The sequence below is a fragment of the Rhinatrema bivittatum genome, chromosome 7 (genome assembly GCF_901001135.1).
Source record: "Rhinatrema bivittatum chromosome 7, aRhiBiv1.1, whole genome shotgun sequence".
NCBI classification, from domain to species: domain Eukaryota; kingdom Metazoa; phylum Chordata; class Amphibia; order Gymnophiona; family Rhinatrematidae; genus Rhinatrema; species Rhinatrema bivittatum.
In genome coordinates this window covers 183660610-183676716 of record NC_042621.1, presented here as the reverse complement: position 1 = coordinate 183676716, position 16107 = coordinate 183660610, and the positions used below count along the sequence as shown (strand labels likewise).

At 39.7% G+C, this 16107-nt stretch overlaps 1 protein-coding gene across 2 annotated transcripts in view; it reads right to left on the bottom strand.

Moving 5' to 3' along the window:
• CXCL12 (C-X-C motif chemokine ligand 12) overlaps positions 1 to 6756 on the bottom strand; it is a 178484-nt gene extending 171728 nt beyond the window's left edge. Inside the window, exon 1 of one of the 2 annotated variants that reach the window (XM_029609615.1) lies at positions 6586 to 6756. In XM_029609615.1, the coding sequence (XP_029465475.1) occupies positions 6586 to 6646 (61 nt within the window). In that variant the 5' untranslated portion in view covers positions 6647 to 6756. The remainder of the gene's footprint in view (positions 1 to 6585) is intronic. The other variant, XM_029609616.1, reaches the window with a different exon arrangement.
• Positions 6757 to 16107: the final 9351 nt, after the last annotated feature.

Genomic DNA, 16107 nt, shown 5'->3' with positions numbered 1-16107 from the left:
ATGCTTCTCGCCAAGGATTGCAGAAATGGCGTCCTCACTCCTCGCTCCATCACCAGGGAGTTGTGGTAAGTCGGGGGGGGGGGGGGATTAAGGAGGGTGAGGGGGTTTATATTTTTATTTTGGCTCAACAATCGCGATTTCCCACATATCGAACATATCTATGTTCGATATGTGGGAAATCCAATCGTTTATGTCGAATCAATTTTTTAAGTAAAAAAAAAATATGAGTTGCGTTTTACTAATGCGGTCAATCCGAATGCACACCCCTAATAGCTATTGCTATCCCTGGGAGTGAGTAAGACGAATTAGACTTCTTTATGGGATCTGGTAGTTACATGCAACCTGGATTGACTACTGTCAGAGACAGTGTGCTGGGCTCAATGGATCTCGGACTGACCTAGCATGGCAATTCTTATGTTCTAAATTCTCTGCTCAGAATACTGCCACTTATAATAATAACAACAACTGTTTTCCCTCAATACAGTGCTCAAGCCATGTTGCAAAATCAGGAAAGTGACTTATTGAAAATTACAGAGGGAGCAGTGGGCATCATACACCAGGCTAAATCTGCAATTTTCATAAGAAGGAGCCCTGTCTTCAATATTTGGCTACAGCCAGCACACATTTTGAAGATAATTATCAAATATCTCAAATGCTTATAAAGTATGTAGTCACTTTCAGCATGCGTACTTTATGATAATTTTCAAAGAGAATTCTTTTTTTGAAGTTTGTGTAAAGTACCTGTGCAAAAAGCAGCCACATACTGTGCACCTGTTCCTGTGTGTCAGGTGGCCCGGCGGGAGTAAATAGCCCATGCACCATTTTTCTCTTCTAAGCTAAATAATGCCTTCTCACAGTCTGGCTCAAGCATGCATGTTATGGAAGACCGCACGTGTTTTTAGCTAGGCAGGGGAAGACCATTTTCAGCCAAGTCTCTTTACCCAGGAACACTGCTTTAGCTTACGAATTGATGTAAATGTGTGATTCTATCCTTTTGTTAACAGAAAGACTTTCTTAAAAGTTGCATGCTTTTCTATAATGAAGGCTCTACATTTATTCATAATTAAAGTCATCAAATATTTTACTATTCAAAATATACCATCAATTTCCTAATAATTTAGATGTACTTTATCCTAGCAATTATTAATAAGGAGGTCTGTGCTTCATGTACTTCCGAGATGGTCATAAAACATTTCTCAGATTGTGACCTCTCTTGCAGTGATAAATTGTGCAGTAAAATACTTTTGCTAGATAACTTAGGATAAAGCATAAAAGTGACACCTTTCTAAAACTGTGCATTTAGAGTTAGAAGCACTATCAAGGAGTTACTGTATCCCACTTTCTAATGACTAATTTCAAATAATTGACAAATGTTTCATGTTTCAGACTTTGAACCTTGTTGTAAAACATCTGTAGAGTTGATACCAGTTTTGCTCTGTTGCAACAATTGTGCCAGATTTTGAAATTAAAGCTTCCCGTTATTTTTGTTAGGAAGAAAACAGATGCAAAACTGGCACAATGCGAGGATATACCAGTCCCTGCAAGTTCTGCTCAAATTTTATAATATAGCTCGATCAACACTGTCATACAATAAAATATCATTGACTATAAAAATATTCAAGCTTCCAAAATGTTTAGATTTATGTGTATATAGAATACCAGATATATGCATTTCCATTTCAAAAGACACAGGAGACAGAACACAGAGAGAGAGAGAGATTAAATGCTATGGCCATTTCTTTATCTATACTTTATATAGGTTATAGCAATCTATAAAACAAAATGTGAATGTCGGTCTTAGAAACCATAATTTTTCCAAAACTTTGCTTTACCTATCTTGTTTCTATATGAGATTACTTTTACAGTTCAAGGAATCCACAGACTAATTCTAAAATATTAAATTACATATTAAAATATATGTCTAGCAATGGGGAGTTTGGAGAGATAATGACTTTAAAACAATATATTACAACCTCCTTTTGTTTTCCACCTTTTTTTTTCTATTCTTAATTCCAAAAGTAAAGTTTGCATTTGATGGTACATTTGCATGCTGTTCACTGTGAACACATGGATTTGTGCACAGCACACCAATCTACAAATATACATACACACACCTCTTCAGCTGAACTTTATTAGATGAGTAGTGTCAGTGCACAGTGATTATTAATCTGCATGAGAATTATGTATTGCAGGTCCTGTTTCCTTTTGGTATATCATTAGACTTTGAAATAGCAACAATGTCTTAGTCAAAGCTACATTTCTAGTAAAATAACTTGTGCTGTCCAGTCATTTTTCACAAACAAATTTTATTTATTAATGGATTTGTTCCCGTTCTCTATTGATGGAACTTTTGAAAAGCAGAGTCTGATAATAAGACTTTTGTTCAACTGAAGCACATGGGATGAGAGACTTCAGGAAATGTTCACACAAAAAAAAACAAAATCCTATTTTCTAAAGTCAATTTTCCATGAGCACAGACTGTCAGAAAGCCTATAGAACATAGGGTCATCACCTATGAGTAAATTCACTACCAAGGATTTATGATTATGGAGTTTCACTGCACTTTGGTTAAAGATAAAGCTTTTTTAATTGTTTTTAATTGTTTGCTTATGAACTAAATTTGTGTTTGCATGTATAATTCACTTCATAAAGATCATTTGTTGCCTCAGGAAAATCTAGCAGAACCACTATGTAATTATAGTTGAATATATATTAAAATATTTGTTTTACTTTTCTATAGATTTAAAATCACCCTGATATTTAAGGTTATTGGAAGGGTACATTTATAGAGATTCTACCCTTCTGTGGCTGTAGAGATTGTTTCAGTTCATTTTACTTTTCGGGAGTTCAAAATATTGTTGTTATACATTGTTTTTACATCTTATTTGTTTATTATTAAAACCACAAGTATTAATAGGTTGATGAACTAAAAAATGTCACTAATGTCCATGTTGGCTCTGTGATCATGTGAGATTTGTGTTTAAGTAAAAGGAAAAGTGAGCAATTTAAAACTTACTTCTGGAACAAAATAAACAAAAACATCTGGGTATTTATTGACATCCATAATAATAAAATAAAAAGAGATATGCAAAACAGTTTCCTAGGCAATGTATGTACTATTTTGAGGTTAGACTATCAAAAAATAAATCCTTGAAAACAAACCTTGTTTACACAATTGTACTACGCTAACAGAGGGCACGATTGTGAAAAAAGATGCTCTCCCTAAAACTGCAGAAGAAAATCCCATGCAAGCATTTTAATTGTATTTATTTTATTTGGCTTTGTATTCTGCCTTTTGGCACTTCATAATGGATTACATTCAGGTGCTGTAGGTATTTCCCTATCCCCAGAGGGCTCACAGTCTAAGGGACCTATTTACTAAGCATGTTTCCCATAGACACAAAATGGGAGCAACCCTTTAGTAAATGACCCCTAAGTTTGTACCTGAGGCAACACAGAATGAAGTGACTTGCCCAAGGTCACAGAAGTGGCAGTGGGATTGGAACCCTGGCTTCCCTGGTTTGCAGCTCCCTGCTGTAACCACTAGTGTTGTTATACACTTTTTAGCTTTTATTGTTTTATTATTAAAATCATAAGTATTAACAGATTAATGAAGTAAAAAAAATGCCACCAATGTACACATTGGTCTTTGTAATCATGTGAGATTGTTTTTATGTAAAAAGGAAAAGTGAGCAATTTAAATGTTTCTTCTTTGATTTGTAAACTTGTAGGTATCGTCCTTATTGTATGTGTTCTCTTAAAATGCCTAATACATTACCGTACCCTGAAGACTATGTTTTATATAGAACGCATCAGCTAGTCTGTATTATATGCAGAGCTTGTGAGTTTTGGTGTTTATAAATTATACATTTAGGTGTTTATTTTCCAGCTAATTTGGTGTTTTTTGTGGGTACCAAAAACTAATGTTTTTTGTTTATTGGTATTTTCATGTTGCAGGTACTATTGCTGGGTAATTTCTCAGACTGAATCAAATACATAGAATTGTGCAGCTGAGGAATCATTAGCTACAAAAACAAAGCGGAGGATTCAGAGTAGGTGAGAGAGTTCTAGGGGAAGTGGGGAGATTCCAGTGTTTATCTTTTAAATATCTTTTTATTTTTCCCCACATTGGGGTGCTTTATAGGGGTTTATCAGTTAAAACCTAAATCGGAAGCCCTAATGATAGGTTAAATAAAGGATATGACTGGGAAGCTAAAAATGAAAGTTTATCTGAGGGTTCTGTTATTCCTACATCTTTTCTTGGCATTTTGGTTCCGTTGACATGTCTTTATCTAGTCATGATGACACGATTAATCGAGCTGTAAATTTTGCAATAGAACAAAGGGTTTTATGGGGGGTAGGGTGCCTTTCCATACTGTTTGATATTTTTCATGGGTTTCCTGTAGTTTCTAGTTTTTTTGTTCTGAGTTTGTAATTATTTGCTGACCAACTGATGCTGGGACAAGTCAGCCATCTGTTGACCTATTTTCTGTGTGTTTTGTTACTGGACCAATAACCCCTTGTTTTGCTTTGTTTTTTGGAAAAGGGAGGTATCAAAATGGCCAGTTAAACATGTTTATGTCAAAGAAAAGATTGCAAAAGGTGCACCAGTACCAAACTGCTTCTTTAAATGTTTAGCTTGTTTTTCTGATGCTTTAGACTGTGTCATAAATGAATGATATCTGAATTACTAAAGCAAAATTACAACTCAGTACATCAGTTTCAGATGAACTGCACAATATCAGACTTAAACCGGAAATAGCCATAAAACGCAACTCTGAACAAAAATCGGAATATTACAGTATTCAAGTCATTATCCATTCCTATCCATTTCTGTCGTGGTTTGCTTTTCTCTGTCCTTTATCATGGAAATGTTCGGTGCAGTCACCAACAGCATTTGGAAGACACAGCCCAAACAAGTCATTCTGTCTCTCTTTTTTTTTTTTTTTCTAGGGGGGTAGAATGAAAGGAGACACCCAGGTTTCAGTTGCTTGACTGTTTTGGAGATTAAACCTGGAGATTAAAGTTTAAGTTGACACCCATTAAAATGCAGGTGAGGAGGGGGGGGGGGGAGGGCTCTTTTCATTCAGCTACAAAGGGAGAAAAAAAATTCACAATACTTGGTCTACTGTAGGAAGAAGACTGCAGGTGCTGTGAGCCTGCACAGCAGAGGTGAACATTTTTTTTTTGAGGAGGGCCCGGTGTCTTTCTAAGCGATCTACAATTCGCACCTGCATGGCGGAGGTTTTGATTGAAATCGCATTTAAAAATAATTGTCACCATCCCGTTGATTCGTTCCCAAGGTCTATGCAAAAGGAAGACCATGCACGACTCAGGAAGAGAGCCCCCCCCCCCCCAGGACTAGGGCAAGAGGAGTGACCAAAACACTTCCCTTTGAAGGAACAGCGCAAGTATTATGAAAAGCCAGATCGGCCAAAGTTTCCATCTGCTCTTTGGACCCAAACAGGCCCTCTTTTCTTATTAAAACATCTTAACTAGATTTTAACAGCCCAGGAGGTTAAACACTCAGTCTAGCTTGAACGCGTTTGCACTGCTTGCCAGGGGACCACTTGCTGACAAGGTTAGCATCCGAAGGCCTCATCAAATAGATGAATCTCGGCCTTAACCTTCCAGCTGCAACTCACGCGGCTTTTGGTAGAAACAGCTTTAGTTTTAAACTTGTCTCTGGTAAGAAAGCATCGTGTCATTCCCAAGTGACTATCTGTGTATTGCTGCAGGGCCCAGAAAAATCGCTGGCAAAAAAAAAAAAAAGGCAGAGAAAGGGCATTGCAGGTCTGGTTGTTTGCTTTTGCAATGTTGTTTTTTTTTGGGGTTTTTTTTGCACGTCTGACTTGCGAACTGAATTATAGTCTAAGTTTAGGAGGGAAACAATAAAGCGCCCGGGGCTCCGCTGTTTTTAATTACACATATATTAACTTCAGATTGTGCTCCCCAGCAAGCAAAGTTGCGTTAAATGGAACTGGCATGTTCACCGAATTAGAAGCGCGATGCTTGCTTTCATGCTCTGCTGGCACACCGCGTCCCTTTGCAGAACATTTAGGACACGCTTGGTTGGTATTGCCCTCCTATAGTGCATTTTCATGAAACATACACCACCAAGATTTTAACCACTGCCAACATAGACTCTTCAGGCAGCATTCAGACGCACATGCCTTTAAATATTTTTCACATCTGAAACCAAAAGCACAAAAAACCTCGTCTTTCATTGAACTTTTTACTTTCGTGTTCAGTAAAAACGATTGTATGCACATCTATAGATTACAAGAAACTAGCCTACAGCTTCCATACAGCAAGTAACAGCCAGAATTCTCGGGCTTTTAAATGCTGCAGCGAACTAAAACTCTCCGCCCGCTAGCTCCGTCGCACTATGTATGTAGTGAAAGTTAAGCTTCCTGCTCCGCAAGCGCGGAAAAGCCCTGATCAAGCGTTTGCTAAAGTCACGGTCCTGCAATGAGAGATGCTGCACGCTGTCCTCCTGACCTGAAGCCGGTTATTTCTCCCTCCCTGCCTGCCTGCCTCTTTCCCGCCTGTGCCGCAGTTAGCAAGCCATCACCTCACACTTACCCTCGGAGAAAGCAAGGGTCAGCATCAGGAAGGCGAGCAGCGCGAGAGGTTTCCCATCCATGCTGGGTGCTGGGCTGCGACGCTGCTATCGCTCGCTGGCAGAGTCCAGACTGGCGCTAGGCTTGCACTGAGCTGAGCCGGCTTAAAGCCAGCCTTCCTCCCTCCATCAGAGAGGGCAGGGAGACTTCAGCGTTGGGGGAGTAGCTAAAGATGATTTATCACACATGGCATGTTATTACATCCTTCCTCTATTAAAATTGTTGGAAGCAAATTAACAATTCTCTTGCTACATTTTCTACGGGTTTTTTTTTTCCAGAATAGGTATACTAGTATCTAACTAATAACCCAAATTATTCCAGCTGCAGAAAGAAAACAATGACCTAATTTCAATTGTTCTTAAGCTGTTTGGCAAAGCCCGCACTGGGCAGAGGTTTGGATGCCTTCACAGCACATCTGTTCTCTTTTTAGAGACTGCTTCAAGACGTCTTCTATTAATTGTTAGTTGTTGATATTGACCCTCATGCCTCAGTATTAGGCGTTCGGGGTCCGGTTTTATTTGTTTTGGGGGCTTTCTAGAGATGCCTCTTCTGACCTTCAGAGGTTGGAGACAATAAAACTGTTTCTTGCAGTTTATGGTCACTTACTCTCTTGAACTTGGGAGCCGTACAAAGCAGGACTCCTTTATTCAGTTCTTGAAAACTGAAATATCAAATTACCCGATATTTGAAAGAAAAAGGAACCCTCCGAAAATTCAATGTTCTAATTTTATTTTATTTTTTTTTTTTAGAAAATATTTCAAATGCAGGTAAAATATTTGAAATATTTTTCAGAAACATTTAAGACACCAAATCCCTTAAACGAATTGATATATAAAGGGTACTTCCGGGCAGAGCGAGGGAAATCTAGTGATTCTTTTAGCATGCTTTAACATTTTTCAGAAAAATATTTCATTGGAAGCTTTAGGCTTGATAATTTAACGGCATTTGAAAACATTTCTTAAAGAAAAATAGGCTCTGGACTTTGGAACCTATCATGATAAATTTTGGTTTGGTTGGGTGGTAGGGAAGGGGGCAATGGGAGGAGATACCAGTTCCCTAGAAATCTTACCAGTGTCCCTTATAATCATTATAGGCCACCTCCCCTTTTGGACGTTTTGTGTGTTTCACTCTATGAAGAAAATAGGATCGCTTAATAGACAGATACTAACAGTTATTTGATGCTATACTGTAGTAAATGGTATCGCATAGTATAGTATGCAGTGCTATGAAATGGCAATATATGCAATATACAACTCAATCGATTGTGATTATTACGTCATTATTCCTCTACCATACAATACACAGACATGTCATCAGTACATACATTAATACTTACCATGTACTGAACTATTACTAACCCTCTGCACTATAATGCTGATCCTATATATTAAGTTTATGGACTGTTAACTGGGGTCCTGTTTTGCAGGTATCTGACATTTTGACATCTGAGCTGGTCATACCCGGCTATGCAAAAATTGCTTTGCTTTATTTTTTTAGGGGTTCCTCAGAAGAATTTATTTCCAAGAAATCAGCCGGACTAAAAGAGTTTATTGGGGGAGGTGAATCACTGGAAAAGGTATAAGGCTAGCTTGAAAACCGGCAACCTCTAGTGTTTCTATAACACACCACACAACATGCTTTTATTATAAAGATTTCCCACAGAAGGCATCGAGAAATAGCTGAAGTTATTTAAGTACTGTGCTTGGAGCTGCAGCTTAGGTGTAGGAGGGGGTTTTTCTCCCATTACACGGCAGTATTTCTTTCTATTTTTTTTATTCTATTTAAGTCTAATTGAGCATTTTAATTTAAACAGTCTCTTTGTTTTGCTAATTGGTTGAGGTTAGCTCCTAATTTCATTAATGAAAAAGGACATTAAGACCTGCTGAGCAGCATAATTCTTGGTTGCCACTAACGATGGATTAATGTATAGTAAATTACAATCTACCTAAGTATGCTTTAAAAATGTCAAACGCCAAGCCCACGAGTCAGGTTCTCTGCCATTCAATTCTTAAATCAACACAGAAGCGTTTAAAATTGGCTCATTTGAGCGACTGAACACCCATCAGTAAACCGGGAGGACTCATTGCCATCAAACCCAGATATCCAGTCTTCACATTCCCTGCCTGACTTTTATAATAATTCTCTTGTGTTGAAAACACGATTAAAGGTTTTTGTCAAGGCAACAAGAGATAGCCTTAGAAAAATAAAATTTGCTTGTGAGAACGTTAAACTCACTATCTGAGTTTTTTAGCCTTAAAAAAGAACCTAACCAACATGCAGCAGTTTAAAGCAGTAACAAATATTTTTCTTTTTTTTTTTTTTGCTGCCGACGTTAACTGCTCTGAGGAGCCAGGTCGACACCAATTAAACAGATCCTGTGGGCTGACTGCGAATCTGGCGCCCTCTACCTGCCCCGTGTCAGCGCGGGACTGAGGATCAGCCGTGCAGTCTAGCCAAACATAAGCAAAGTTTGGAACAATGCTTTTAAAAAGCTTCCAATGGTAATAAATCAAGCAAGGTTCCTTTTACCCATCCTCTCTTTAACTTTTGTTAGTTAAAGTACCTTGTACTTGTACCTTGTACTTTAACTAACAAAAGCAATATTTCAAGTGTTTTTGTAACCTGAATATTACCCACTATGATACATTAGTTCCCAATGTTGATTGAGAACTGAGATTAAATATAACTGTGAAGTCTAAAATTGTAATTTATTATTTGTGATCATTTCTATTCAGAGGAACTTTCTATCTTTCTGTTATTTCATTAGAAAACATGTATATACTTCACACAGATGTGTGTGCCGTATAAATGTATCTTCTTGCAGAAACAGGCATGTTTAAATTAAACAAAAAAAAAAAAATTGCACCTTGTCACAAACTACCTATTTTACTAATATCTGTCTGCCATCTGTCACAGCAAGAGAGTCCTTACCAAAGGCCCTTCTGACTACTTGACTTAGGTAAAAGGTAGATTAAAAAAAACCCAGCAGGTGTTTTCCCATGTTATTTTACATGTTTCCCATGTTATTTTATAACATACGCATGTTGGCGCGTGCATGTTATATGCAGTGACATGAGTAGGATTTTCCCAGTTCCCTATCCCCATAACTACCCTTCCTACCTTTCCCCCTCTCCTCTCCTCTCCTCTCCTCCCCAACCCCTAACCCCTACCTAGCTAGTTAAAAATGTTTTGTTTTAACACTTACTGCTCCTTCAGAGCAGAAATAACTTCCATGCACCAGTCGGCTGCCAGTGCACACTTCCTTGGGACAGTGCCTAATAGCCATTGTCCCGGTCGGCCCCTGTCCCGGTTGGCCCCTGCCCCTGCCCCTCCCCAATTATTCTTCTAACCAATTGCACAGATTACACCAATCTGTCCCACACATCCATTTCACTGACTTATTCTACCTTCTGGCCTGAGCTAACATTCCCTAAATATCATAATCCTTTAACCTTCTTTCTAGCCAAGCAATATATGCCATCCCATATTTCTTATGATGACGTGCACAGAGAACAACATGAAAATGGTAACCATAGCTATATACTGTACATATGTCTAGAATCTTGACATACATACATAACAAAATATAACAAAACCCTAACTCATCTCCCTCTCACACAAATACTAGCTTTGCTGATTGTCAGTTATGATATGTGGCTGTGCTGTTCAATTTGTGTGTGTGTCTGTGTGTGTGTTTCCTTTTCCTTTTTTATTATATTTTCAATTTATTTTTAAGTTATTGTTTGTAACTTACCGTACTTTGAGTCCTTTGGGTCAGCAGGTGAGAAATCATATGTGATAAATACATTTATACCCCACCTCATCAATCATAAAGGATGGCCAAAGCAGCTTACAAAAGATAAAAATACAACCCATAAAATGCAATACACAAGTCATAATTCAATAAAAATGACTATAAATACATATATAAAAATCACACAAAAAAGAGCCTTGTAAATATCAAAACAGGATAATCTCAATATAATTCAATACGTATTGCCAAAATTATTAACTTATATATTTGAGACCATCATTCTGCCTCTTCTTTTTGTTTTTTAGAACATAAACTATATTCCATCAACAAACTAACGGGGGTCACATTTAATCATCGGTCCTTATTTTTTTTAGATAAATTTGCACCATAAGGTGAAAAAAGTGAAGAAATTAAATTTTCTTTGCAGAAAATTATTATGGGACCTAAAACACAACTTTGAAAATTGCCCGAGAGTAAAAGATCACACCGGGACCCCCGCTCTGGACCCCAGGTAATTTAAGGCATTTTGGGGAGGTTCGGGAGGGTGGGGGATTTATTTTAAAGGGTCGGGGTGGGTTTTAGGGATGTTTTAGTGTGCCGGTTTTCCCGCCCTCCCCCGATTTACAATTTACACGATATTTACAAAAACAAAACCGCGATGATCCGATTCCCTCCCCCCCCCAGCCGAAATCGATCGTTAAGACGATCGATCACACGATTCACATCTCTAAATATTATCTTCCAAATACGATAATGTTACATGCAAATAAATTATGAATGTTCCTGTAAAGAAACCTTATTCTATCGCATTAGTGAAAACAACCATTTCACAAAAGGGATCTCTAATGGGCAGTTATTAAACCAATGGAATACTGAAACTTTATTTTCCTTCCTTACATAAAAAAAATATACATTTTGTGGAGGAACTTGTCACAGAGAGACTAGTAAAAGGCTTCTAACTCAATAGCCATATTTAGACCTATAGGTATGTATGTATACAGTGAGGGAGAGAGAGAAAAAGCATAACACTCAGGAGTGGATTTGGTTACACAATATATATGGTATGTCATTTCTTCAACAGCTGAGAAGTTTCTATATATCAGGCAATGGTATGCTCCAAAGGTTATTGCTATATGAATGTCAGAATTCAGGACAAAACGTAAGGAATCATCCTTTTTAATTAAATAAAAGGAAGTTTGGAGAGAAATTTTATAAACTGCTTTTTTTTCACTAAAGTAATGAGACTGATAAAAAACACTGTAAAATGGGTTAGGTCAAAAATTGGCTTTGATAAACTTGATTCACGTATGGCTCAGCTCATGTCTCCATATTTGCTTGGGTATTTTTGATCAAGTTTAAGTGATTGCTATGCCTTCATCTGTCATTCTTCGATGCAGCCACCAGCTGACTTCTCCGGGGCGTCTCAAAGAAAGTCAAAGGAAACCTGCCTCAGTGGGAGACGCGTGCACTGTCACAGTACCAGGAAGGACATATGCCAATTGTGTACCAGTCCCCCCACCCCTCAAGTGCCACCTGCTATGATCCTCTTGACCATGTAACTCCTGTGCGGCTCGCTCCAACACCAAATGTTGGAGAAGAAGGTGAAACCATCAAAGGTGGGATGACACTATCTCCTTTTCAGTTCTTTCCTCTCTGGCACACAGGATGCAATCGACCACTGGGCTGACAGCCAAAAGGATTAACTGCCAGAAAGTATTCCATTATGATGTATTCACACTTATATTTTTCCCGGGACATTGAGGCCAATAATATGATGCAGTTTCCAGGCTGTTGGAATCCAAAATGCAACAGTTGTTCTGATATTAGTGCTCTGACTTTGGCTGCTCCAGGGGCCAGTTTCCTGAAAATACCCCACTTGAAACAAGCTAGAGTCAGCTACTGCATGTTGCAACCTTGTGAGATGCTTAGCCCACACTGTCATGTTAAGTTTCAGGTATCACAACACAAATTCCCTAAGAAACTATTTCACCAATACGCACACTACCTACTGTCTATTTATGACTTCTATCACCACCAGGTCATCGCACCAGAAAATAACCTTCCTGTCCCCAAACAGGGCCAGTGCTAGGGTCTGCTGGCGCCCTAGGCAATGATGTCACAGCATGACGTGGTTCTTCAGTATCTCTCTCTCTCTCCTGCGCTGCCCCGATTAAAACATGTTCTGTGCTGATGAACTCACAACGGATACAAAACAAAAATAAAACGTCGCCTTTGTTTCATATAGAAAGAGCGCCCTGAACACTTACATGCCGCAAACACAAACCTTGACAACGCTATGCTTTTAAAAATGCTGCCCTCTCCTGTGCCCCTCCCACTCCCAGCACCCTAGGCAATCACATAGTACACCTAGTCCTCCCACCAGCCCTGGTCCCAAAGCTGCAGTTTCCAAATAGTCAATGTGACCATGATTTGGCAAAGCTCTACAAAGATAAGATTCCTAGTGGCTCTGGCTTCTACCCCTGCATCCGATCATGCATGCAGCTATATGCCATATCTTTTGGCAATACACACACCCCAAAACCAGGACCAGCCTTGCAATTAGGCAGTCCAAAGCAATCACTTGGTGCACAGAAAGTATGAGGGCAGAAGCACAGATGTCAATATGCATGAGCACACAGGAATCACAGGCAAATTACTCTTTGGCCTGCTCCAGCCCAATGCAGGCAGTGTGCAGCAACCAAACAATAGGAGAGGGGTGAGCCTATAGGGGACAGAGCAGGGTAAAGCAAACAACTACCACTCTGCTCCCTAATCCAGCCCCTCTCCATGAAGGGGACAGAGTAGAACAATCAAATAGCCATTCTGCTCTCTAATGTAGCCTCCTCCACTCCTGTTATTTTCCTCTTTCCTCCTGTCCTCAAGGGAAGATAAGGGAAAGATCTGAACCTGAAGTAGACAAGAGTTCAGTTTGTGTCTGCTTATTTCTGTTTATAATTCTTGGATACTTATTCTGTATTTGGTCAGGGTTTTCCTGTGTCTTTGTGTGCAGACAACAAGAGGTACTCTGCTAATATGTAGTTACTAGTTTCTGTATAGTCCAGTTTGTTTGTTTTTCCCCCAATAGGAGTCAGGAGATGTATTGCTAATAATACATTTGGATTTATAGCCTGTATTTCCAAATAATGCTGAAGGCAGCTTATAGCATTTTTAGAATTCAGGTGCAATAAGTCCCTTCCCCACAGAGATTATAATTTAAGAGGGTATTTGAGGCAAAAGGAGATAAAGTGACTTTCCCTAGCTCACTAGGAGTATCAGTGGGATTTGAACCCTGGTTTCCCTGGTTCATAGCACATTGCTTTAAATACTAGGTCCTTCCTTTTCCCTGTTGAGAAGACTAATAATGTTATTCTAGGGCCTGGTGTAATGTTTACACTGCTGTCTTTTCATAGTTATAGTTGCTGCTATATGAGTTCTGGGAGTTTATGCTGCCTTAGTATGACAGGCCATTAGAACAATCCTGTAAAAACCCATAAATGAACATATAAACTTACTTCCTCTTTCATCAATGCATACTTTTAGGTGATTTTAGGGTGGGCAATTTTCAAATAGCCCTTTTACCTGGGTAAACTGGCAGGCCTGGATTTAGGCACAGGCAACACAGGCAACTGCCTCTGATGCCATATATTGATAGGCGCTGGAACATTGCCACTGCTCCCATGCTCCTATCCAGGCTTGGCTCTGAATTATGGTGGCATCCGGCTCCAGCATTAGAAGCAATATAACTCGAAAAAAAAAATCCAGCATGAGGCCTCTTACCACCTGTCCTGCTCTTAATGCCCTTAGTTTTTGGGTACTTGCCAGGTTCTTATGGCCTGGATTGGCCACTGTTGGAAACAGGATGCTGGGCTTGATGGACCCTTGGTCTGACCCAGTATGGCATGTTCTTATGGTTTATGTCCTGCCCCTCATGCAGGTTTTCATAATAAAAGAAGCCCATGTGGGAGGAGGGGGAAGGATGCCACAGAACCTTGAGGTAGGAATTTGAGAATGTGACTGGTGACAAGAGGCCTCAGCCGGATTTTCTTTTAGATTTGTATTGCTGCTACTGCCGGAGCTGGACACCATCTTGACTCGGAGGTAGGGAGGAGGACCAGAGAGATGAGGAAATAGATAAGACAATCAGGGGTTCCTCACTCCCTCTCCTTCATAACCTCCCATACTGCTGATGACTGACTCGGATCCCCTCCCCACTGCTTGATATATAAATCTGGCCCTGTAAACTGATATTTACCCACATAAATGGCTTTTGACAATTATCCTCCCTATGTTCAATTACTGTATGTGTTTTTAAAAGATTGTTAAGGGAAGTGTAGTGGTGGGATCATTATGTTTGTTGACTTTAATGATCAAAGTCTCAGTCGAGAAGGCTGATCTATGGGCTTGAAAGCCAATTGGGTGCCACCTGTCAAATGGATTTGCCAGTATGGACCATGAGGAATTAATGCATCCTAAATTCCCAAGTTTTATGCCATGACCTGTTCACCCTACTATAGCGGTGTCTGCTGTGAGCTCCCAACATGGTAATAAGATAATGCCCAACAATGAACAGAGGAGAAATGCTACTCTCCAATAATAATCCACACACACAGACGAAGAGTAGACAAAGTATACAGTCCCAATACTTCAGTAAAGTTATTCAAGCAGAAAGTCTTTTCTTCTTTTATTATTTTATAAATGGCTGCTCCACAGGCTCAATACTGTATATACAAGTTGTCAATCAGGTCCCCTGACACGGACCGTGTTTTGCTTAACGCTGCATCAGGAGGGACTAACGCAGTGTGCAATTTCAACCACTTACTCATAGTCCAGATTCAGTTCTATGGAGATAATGCCCAACATACTAACATTTAAAAAGGAGATACAGCAGGCTTTAAACTAGATAATGGGGAAGCCAATAGTCACCAGAAGTGCATAGGTTGGAGGGAGGTATCCTTCAAGGATACTTGCAAAACAGGGACGTTAAATATCCCAGTAGAGAGATTGTAGTTAAGGCTAAAGTAGCCCAGATGGATATAAATAAAGATGACACAGATGTGAATGACTCTAAACTGTATATATCTTCATCTAATAAGCAGGTTGTGAATGTAAATACAAAACAGAAATGCAAATAAAAAACATACTTTAAAATGTCTGTATTCAAATGCCAGAAGTCTGAATAATACAAGGGTATAAATTATATCGAAATGACAGCGCAAATCAAATTGATGGAGAGGTAGCATTACATATAAAGGATGGCACGGAGTCAAGAGTGATAAAAATCCTGCCTGAAACAAAATGCTCTGTGGAATCCTTATGGATAGAAATTCTGTTATGGCCCCGGGCCGTACCCCGGGTCCCCTACTTACCCCGAGGCCGGCCCAGGTCGCCGAAGATCCGTCGAGGCCTGTTCAGGCCTCTGCCATGGCTCTCTCTCCTCGAAGGAGACGCCGGTGTTTCGCCGCGGCTGGCCCCGCCCCCTAGGCATGCGCGCAAGTAGGGGCTGGGGATTTAAAGGGGCCAGCGCGGGAAACCTCTGGGCCGTCCCAGGATGACATCAGACACCCAGACTATTTGAGCCCTGCTTCCTGGTTCCTTCTTCGCCTTGCAACGAGGTTCTCAGGAGTTCCTGTCTTGCTAATTGCTGTCTGCTTTTGGATTGCTTCTGTCTCCGTCCCGGCTTGTTCCTGACTCCGTCTCCTGCCTCCACCCCTTGGTTCTGGTTTCGACGTC